At 49.3% G+C, this 8,679-nt stretch overlaps 1 protein-coding gene across 2 annotated transcripts; it reads right to left on the bottom strand.

Moving 5' to 3' along the window:
* Nucleotides 1-177: 177 nt before the first annotated feature.
* LOC307208833 (uncharacterized protein) lies at nucleotides 178-7,700 on the bottom strand. 2 transcript variants are annotated; one of them, XM_079963826.1, is made up of 4 exons: nucleotides 7,460-7,700; nucleotides 6,382-6,535; nucleotides 6,047-6,149; nucleotides 178-3,366 (listed from the first exon to the last, which is right to left on the bottom strand). In XM_079963826.1, exons 2-4 carry the CDS (start codon nucleotides 6,487-6,489, stop codon nucleotides 2,438-2,440), a joined length of 1,140 nt encoding a protein of 379 aa, XP_079819952.1. In that variant the 5' UTR covers nucleotides 6,490-6,535; nucleotides 7,460-7,700; the 3' UTR covers nucleotides 178-2,437. The 2 variants fall into 2 exon arrangements, with proteins under 2 accessions (XP_079819952.1, XP_079819951.1); XM_079963825.1 differs by having other exon boundaries at nucleotides 178-3,358; nucleotides 6,033-6,149.
* Nucleotides 7,701-8,679: the final 979 nt, after the last annotated feature.

The raw sequence follows: 8,679 nt of genomic DNA on the forward strand, positions 1-8,679 counted from the left end.
ACCTGCTTTCCAACAACTAGCAGCACTGTTAACAAAACGGCACTCCTTAGGATCCTTTGAGGGAAGCCATGGCTGTTTCAAGTAGCAAGATGCATCTTTAAATGTATAGGGCAGATTGGGGCCTTAATGAGATACGCCTCCACCTTTAACACAAACCCTTCAGTCAATAAGCATGCATGCATCACAACTAACTTTTATTATACATCCTTGTTTCTAGAACGGCCCATGTCGCCTTGTGCGGGGCAGGTAACATCGGTTGAGATGCAGACACAAAATGTGCAGAAGTGAAACTGGCAAATTATGCCAACTCCATGACAAGGTGCCTGCTTATATTATCACTTGAGATTACGGAGGAATTATTTTTGCAGAGTTCTGAGAGCTCAGATGACGAGCTGTGGATCTTTCAAGTTCGCGAGAAAAAGATGACAGTGGTTTTCATGGCAGAAGACAAAATGGGGAGAAATTCAACCATTTTTAGGGGGTCCAGTGTTTCTCAAACTTGGGTCCCCAGCTGTTGGACTACAACTCCCATCATCCCCTTGCTAGCTAGGGATGGTGGGAGTTGTAGTCCCCAAACAGCTGGAGACCCAAGTTTGAGAAACACTAGGTGACAAAAGATGTTTTAGAGCAGGGTGAGGAACCTGGTAATTCCAGATGGGGTGTCTTTGTGTGTCAGGGGGAAGAAATAAGTCCAAGAAGGGACATGAATACTGAGGTTTATAAAAATATGCATAGTGTCCCTCAACTGGATACTTCCCAGATGCTGAACTCCGGTTCCCATCATTCCTGCCCATTGTCCGTACTTGCTGTGGCTAATAGGAATTTGGAGTTTTATTTTTAAGTTGTTATAATCTGCCCTTGGACCTTATGGTAAACGGTAGATACGGAATCAAATAAATAGCAACATCTTGTGGATACCAAGATGGGAAAGGCTGTTGTGAGAGTGGCAGATTTTTGCCCCCTTCCCAAAGGAGACGCAAATTTGGGGTCGCCACGGAAATCTGCGGGTGGCAGATTGGCAATGGAGAAGGGGGAATTCTTTGCTCTCAGTGCATAGTTGACTTGCGGGCAAGGGATGGGGTGGTGACCACAGGCTGAAGGTGGCTTTGGAAAAGTGGGTTAGACAGGCCTATCAACCGCTGTTCAGTATGACAACAGAACAAAACTCCCTTGGACAGAGGCAGTATACCTCAGGCTTCCAGATGCCAAGAAATACGACCAGCGGGAAGAGGGACTGTGGCCTGCTTCTTAAAGACATTGAGAAGCTGCTATCAGAAAACAGACTTAGATGGATGGACCTTCCATCTGCTCTAGTCAGGATTTTCAGCCACATAAGGATACCACAAATGGTCCCCCATTCTGTCCAGCTGTCCCAATGCCCCGCCTCACCTGTGGAGTTTGTCTTCCAGGCAATATGATCAACCAACCCCAACTGCTCATTCAAGAGAAAATAACAGAATGGTCAGCTCTGTTTCAGGTGGTTCAGAAATCAACTTCCTTTTCAGCTCCTCACAAAACTTTCCAGGCAGCCTCAAAAAAGGGTTCCTCCCTTTGACCCTCTGGCTGCTGCTGGACTGCAACTCCCATCATCCCCTGACCGCTGAACATGACTGCTGGGCTTGATGGGAGTTGTAGTTTGGCAGCACCTGGCGGGCCAAAGATTCTGCACCGCTGATGTCCATAGGAGCTGATAGGAGGGGCAGCTGAATCTTAAACCAGTACAGTCGCACCTTGGATCCTGAAAGCCCTGGAATGCAGATGTTTTAGCTCCCAAGTGCCGCAAACCCAGAAGTGATTGCTCTGGTTTGCAAACTATTTTTGGAAGCCGAATGTCCAATGAGGCTTCTGTGGCTTCCGACTGACTGCAGGAGCCAATAAGAAGCCGCACTTTGGTTTCCAAACATTTTGGAAGTTGAACAGACTTCTGGAACCTATTCCGTTCGACTTCCAAGGTATTCAGTGCTAGTCCTACTCAAGACTAAACCCATTGAAGTTGACAGGCATGACTAACTTAGCCAATGGTTCCCCACCTCTGCTCTAAACATTTACAGTGGTATCTCTGGATGTGAACGGGATCCGTTCCGGAGCCCCGTTCGCATCCAGAAGCAAACGCAACCCGCATGCACGGGTCGCAATTTGCTGCTTCTGCGCATGCGCGTGACGTCATATTCACCGTCTGCACGAGCGGCGAAACCCAGACGTAACACGCTCCGTTACTTCCGGGTTGCCGCAGCGCACAACCCAAAAATACTTATCCGGAAGCTACTTCAACCCGAGGTATGACTGTATACCGCCTTAGCTCCACAGTCCTTTAAAAAAATATTCTGAGCACCTCGGCATTTTCACACGGATTTTCTGATATTTTGCAAAGGTCAGAGGGACTTGAAGGTTGGGGTGTGTGTTCGTTTGTCTTTCCCTTCCCCACCTCCTGATCCGGCTACGGCCTCTCCCCGCCATGTGTCTTTTTATGCACGGTCAGGTGGGACGTGCGGCTGAAGCTTTTCCCGCAGTCCAGGCACTCGAAGGGCTTCTCCCCCGTGTGGGTTCTCCGGTGTGTGATAAGGTAACCCCGGTCGTTGAAGCTCTTCCCGCACTCGGAGCACTCGAAGGGCTTCTCCCCTGTGTGGGTCCTCTGGTGCGTGACGAGGGAGCCCTTCTGGTTGAAGCCCTTCCCGCAGTCGGCGCACTTGTGGGGCTTCTCGCCCGTGTGGATCTTCTCGTGCCTCAGGCGGTCGGAGCGGTGCGAGAACCACTTCCCACACTGGGAGCACTCGAAGGGCTTCTCGCCCGTGTGCGTCCTCTCGTGCCCCACGAGGTACGACCTCTGGCTGAAGGTTTTCCCGCAGGCGGAGCACTTGTACGGCTTCTCGCCCGTGTGGACCCGGCTGTGGCGCACGAGCTGCGAGCTCGTGCAGAAGCTCTTCCCGCAGTCCGAGCACTCGTAGGGCTTCTCTCCCGTGTGCACCCGCTTGTGGCTGATCAGCTGAGAGCTGATGCCAAAGGCTTTCCCGCAGTCGGAACATCCGTAGGGCTTTTCGCCCGTGTGGGTCCTCTGGTGCTTCAAGAGGTTGCCTCGCTCCGTGAAGCTTTTCCCGCAGCTCAAGCACTTGTAGGGCTTCTCCCCGGTGTGGACGCGCTTGTGGTTGATGAGGTGGGAGCTGGTAGAGAAGTGCTTCCCGCACTCGGAGCACTCAAACGGCTTCTCCGTGACAAAGTTTGTCGCGGGCACGTTGCCCGGAGGCCCTTCTTCCACCCGGAAAAGCTTCCCAAGGATGACTTCTTCCAACGATATCCGGGTGGGGTGTCTGCGCTCGGGTCTGTCTGCTGGGAGGACCGCCTCTTCGTTTTCTCCGTCGGACTCGTCAACTTGTGGAACAAAAAGAGAGAGTCGTGGGATGAGTCAAACTTCAAAGCAGAGAGAGAGAGAGGCAGCCAAGACCAAACAAAAGATAATGATAATCGTAATAATAATTTACAGTGGTACCTCAGGTTAAGAACTTAATTCGTTCCGGAGGTACCACTTTAGCTAATGGGGCCTCCCACTGCCGCGGCGCGATTTCTGTTCTCATCCTGAGGTAAAGTTCTTAACCTGAGGTACTATTTCTGGGTTAGCGGAGTCTGTAACCTGAAGCGTATGTAACCTGAAGCGTATGTAACTCGAGGTACCACTGTATTACTTATACCCTGCCCATCTGGCTGGGCCTCCCCAGCCATTCTGGGCAGCTCCCAACAGACTATTAAAAACAATCAAACATCAAACATTAAAAACTTCTCCAAACAGGGCTGCCTTCAGATGTCTTCTAAAAGTCAGATAGTTGTTTATTTCCTTGACATCTGACAGGAGGGCGTTCCACAGGGCGGGCGCCACTACCGAGAATAATAATAATAATACCAGATGAGTCTGCATAATAATGCATACCAGATGAGTCTCTCCACGGCTGGCTTATTATTATTATGAGCCATTAAGCCAGCCGTGGAGAGACTCATCTGGTATGCATGGCTGTTTCGGACAAATCACACCCACCTGCTTTGCACCTGGTTTAGGGCAGAGCTGAATGTGAACGGCCCTTCCAAAACCCCGTACAAAGTGCTTTACAAGCAACAACAATCAGCTGGTCACTGGGGCTTGCCTAGCACTGTGCAGAGAAGAGAAACTGTGTGGTCCCATCTCCCCTATACATTTGCAGCAGTAAGATACCAATTTAAACATCAATAGCTTCCCCCAGAGAATCCTGGGAACTGTAGTATGTTAAGGATGCCGAGTGTTCCTATTCCCCTCACAGAATTGTAATTACTGCAGTTGCCTAGCAGAAGGGATTATAATTTCCCCATGTTTGCTATTCCATGGTCCTCTAAACTTTCACCAATTGTGTTCATATTTGTTAATAATAATAATAATTTATTATTTATACCCCACCCATCTGGCTGGGCCTCCCCAGCCACTCTGGGCGGCTTCCATAGAAACCAAAAATACAGTAAAATACCACACGTTAAAAATTTCCCTGAACAGGGCTGCCTTAAGATGTCTTCTGAATGTCAGGTAGTTGTTTATCGCTTTGACATCTGCTGGAAGGGCGTTCCACAGGGCGGGTGCCACTACCGAGAAGGCCCTCTGCCTGGTTCCCTGTAGCTTTACTTCTCGCAATGAGGGGACCGCCAGAAGGCCCTCGGCGCTAGACCTCAGCGTCCGGGCAGAATGATGGGGGTGGAGACGCTCCTTCAGGTATACTGGACCGAGGCCGTTTAGGGCTTTAAAGGTCAGCACCAACACTTTGAATTGTGCTCGGAAACGTACTGGGAGCCAATGTAGGTCTTTCAAGACCGGTGTTATATGGTCTCGGCGGCTGCCCCCAGTCACCAGTCTAACTGCCGCATTCTGGATTAGTTGTAGTTTCCGAGTCACCTTCAAAGGTAGCCCCAAGTAGAGTGCATTGCAGTAGTCCAAGCAGAAGAGAACCAGAGCATGCACCACTCTGGCGAGACAGTCCGCAGGCAGATAGGGTCTCAGCCTACGTACCAGATGGAGCTGGTAAACAGCTGCCCTGGACACAGATTTGACCTGTGCCTCCATGGACAGCTATGAGTCCAAAATGACTCCCAGGCTGCGCACCTGGTCCTTCAGGGGCACAGTTACCCCATTCAGGACCAGGGAATCCGCCACACCTGCCCGCCTCCTGTCCCCCCAAAACAGTACTTCTGTCTTGTCAGGATTCAACCTCAATCTGTTAGCCGCCATCCATCCTCCAACCGCCTCCAGACACTCACACAGGACCTTCACCGCCTTCACTGGTTCTGATTTAGAGAGTTAGAGCTGGGTATCATCCGTATACTGATGAACAATCAGCCCAAACCTCCTGATGATCTCTCCCAGCAGCTGCATGTAAATGTTGAAAAGCATGGGGGAGAGGACAGAAGCCTGAGGCACCCCACAAGTGCCTTCTTTCACCTTCTTTCCTCCATATTTAACCCGTAGAGTCCAGCACATTTTGCTTAAGGTGCTCACTTCCCACAGCTTAATATGCCATTCTCTGGTGCGCAGGATTCCCCGCCCGCCCCCACCCATAGCAGTATTTTGCATATAGCATTGTCACTGTTAGTTGTTGTTTAGTCGTTTAGTTATCTCCGACTCTTCGTGACTCCATGGACCAGAGCACGCCAGGCACTCCTGTCTTCCACTGCCTCCCGCAATTTGGTCAAACTCATGCTGGTAGCTTCGAGAACACTGTCCAACCATCTCGTCCTCTGTCGTCCCCTTCTCCTTGTGCCCTCCATCTTTCCCAACATCAGGGTCTTTTACAGGGAGTATTCTCTTCTCATGAGGTGGCCAAAGTATTGGAGCCTCAGCTTCAGGATCTGTCCTTCCAGCGAGCACTCAGGGCTGATTTACTAGTCACTGCTAGTACCATATGAAATAACAGATTTCTCTTGTCCTTTAGGTACGTTTTTAAAATAAGCAAGTAACAAAAAAATGATCCTTTGGAAGCAGATACTGCAAAATACTCCTTACATTTGCTATAATTTGTCCCCAACACTTGGGTGTCTTTACCTAATAAGGCAATCTCCCCATCGTATTCTTCCACCTCCTCTGCCTGCTTTTCTTCCTGTGCCTTCTTGGAATCTGAAAGATTCTTCTCTGAGAGCTGAGGCACCTGGAGTAGAGGGAAAAGAAGAAGGAGGCCTGTTATTCTGAATGTTGCTGCTACTTTAAACAATGCTTTCTCTGCAGAAATCATTACTAATCCGTGTGCTTACAATACAGCTTTTCCTCACAATTCTCAATATGCTCATGCTTTTAAATATGCTGCAAGCCGCTCTGAGACCTGTGCTGTAACAAGACTGTATTCATAACACGTCTATCAGTATCTCCCAAAGTACCCTTACATTTTGTGCCTCTCCGTCAGGCTCTTGCCTTCTCAGGAGGAAATCTTCAGCTAGGGCTACCACCTGGGCACAGAGGTCTGGGCCGGAGTCCTTCTCCCAAGTCTGCATTTCTTGGAATGGAATGGTGAAAAGATGCTCCTTTTCTTTATCTGAACTGGGTGGGGGGGACAAAAAACCACACAATCCACATTGATATGCACAAATGCACAGGACGAAGAATTCAGCAGCGATCGATATGAAACCTGCAGTTATCTTTCCATCAATATTATTATTATTATTATTATTATTATTATTATTAATTTGTACCCCGCCCATCTGGCTGGGTTTCCCCAGCCACTCTGGGCGGCTTCCAACAGAGATTAAAAATACATTAAAATACATTTAATACGGAGATTAAAAATACATTAAACCATGGCGAAGCTAAGCTCATTCCATTTGTTTATCTTTCTGAACATAATATCAGCATTAAACAAGGTTCAGAGTGCCCATGGCCAGCCAAGTTACTTGGACACCTGAGAGAGAAAGCCCTATGGTTTCTCTCCTCCTGCAAAAGTACAATAATAATTAATTAAACAACAGTTTGATATATAATTTTATGGTAAGGTAAAGGTACCCCTGCCCGTACGGGCCAGTCTTGACAGACTCTGGGGTTGTGCGCCCATCTCACTTAAGAGGCCAGGGGCCAGCGCTGTCCGGAGACACTTCCGGGTCACGTGGCCAGCGTGGCATCGCTGCTCTGGCGAGCCAGAGCTGCACACGGAAACACCGTTTACCTTCCCGCTGGTAAGCGGTCCCTATTTATCTACTTGCCCCCGGAGGTGCTTTCGAACTGCTAGGTTGGCAGGCGCTGGGACCGAGCAGCGGGAGCGCACCCCGCCGCAGGGATTCGAACCGCCGACCTTTCGATCGGCAAGCCCTAGGCGCTGAGGCTTTAACCCACAGCGCCACCTGCGTCCCTAATTTTATGGTATCACTCCAAAAAAAAAGGTAGTGTTATGATGTGTCAAACCCCGGAAATACATTTTCCCCAAAAGGTTTCCACAATTTTGGCCACTAGTGTATGCACCTCCCACGCGACTCAGCCCCTCCTCATTCCTGGCTACAACCCTGCGAGGTAGGCTCGGGCTGCCTGCATCTAGCACGAGCCTCTCTCGCGCTCTCTCAAGCCCTGGGGAAGAGGGAGGTGATAAAGAAGGCAGGGGGCTCCCCAACCCTGCAGCCTTTTTCTGCCCCCCTCCCCAAAGGCTGCCCCTTCCACGCGCCCAGCAGCTCCCCTGGCACAGATGCCACCAGACCCACTGAGGCCACTTCCTACTTTCCCACGGAGGAAAAAAGGAAGCCCCTCCCACTTCCGCGTTGCACCTCCCTCCATTTCCTGCCTCTCTAGGAACCGCTCTGCTCGCTGCTCTTGTTAACTCTTAGGGGCCCGAGAACGGGCAACACGAGTCAGTCTCAGGCTGACTTTTAACTTAATTTTTTTTTTTTTAAATAAAATTTTTATTAATTTCCAAATTTTTTAACATAAACAAAAACAACATAGAAACAAACACATAAATTCATAATTTCTTAACCATATTTCCATAAGCCTCTTTTCTCGGACTTCCCCATACCTTCCCCTTTTTGCATCCTTTTATTTTTAACAATTATTCAACAACCCTTTTAGCCAATTAAATGTAAATTCATTCTCCCTTTCAATTTCACCCTAAATCAAACAAAATTTACCGCTGTAATTCTACGTCTTCCTCTCCCTTAGCATTTTAGCACTCCTCAATTTTATAGTAGCTCTTAAGATATATTTTAAACTTCTTCCAATCTTCTTCCACAGTCTCTTTCTCTTGGTCGCGGATTCTGCCGGTCATTTCTGCCAGTCCCATAAAGTCGATCACTTTCGCCTGCCATTCCTCCAGCGTGGGTAGCTCTTGTGTCTTCCAATACTTTGCTAGAAGAATCCTTGCTGCCGTAGTAGCGTACAAAAAGAAATTCTTATCCTTCTTCGGCACCAGCTGGCCGACCATACCCAAGAGAAATGCCTCTGGTTTCTTGTTAAAGGTGCATTTAAGCAGGCTGACTTTTAACTTAAAGACATGCCCGGTTTCCAGGGCAAGGCGCTGGTTCTCTGGGGTTGGCGAGATCAGGATGCTCTGCTGTTTTTCTTTCCCAGAATCGTGGAATCGCAGAGCTGGATGGAAGGGGATCCGAGGGTCATCTAGCCCAACCCCGCTGCAATGCAGGAATCCTGCCCACAGCCATCCCTGGGCGGGCTCCAACCATCCAAGCTGCTTGTCAGACGCACTGGCC

Source organism: Podarcis cretensis, assembly GCF_951804945.1.
Source record: "Podarcis cretensis genome assembly, chromosome: 2".
In the NCBI taxonomy this organism is placed as follows: domain Eukaryota; kingdom Metazoa; phylum Chordata; class Lepidosauria; order Squamata; family Lacertidae; genus Podarcis; species Podarcis cretensis.

Excerpts from the sequence above, each read along its gene's own strand:
- LOC307208833 (XM_079963825.1), bottom strand. The coding sequence starts at position 6,489 with ATGCAGACTTGGGAGAAGGACTCCGGCCCAGACCTCTGTGCCCAGGTG. Across the intron at positions 6,150-6,381 it reads CTGACGGAGAGGCACAAAAT|GTGCCTCAGCTCTCAGAGAA; the intron begins GTAAGGGTACTT and ends CCTCTACTCCAG. Across the intron at positions 3,359-6,032 it reads TATTAGGTAAAGACACCCAA|TCCGACGGAGAAAACGAAGA; the intron begins GTGTTGGGGACA and ends CAAGTTGACGAG.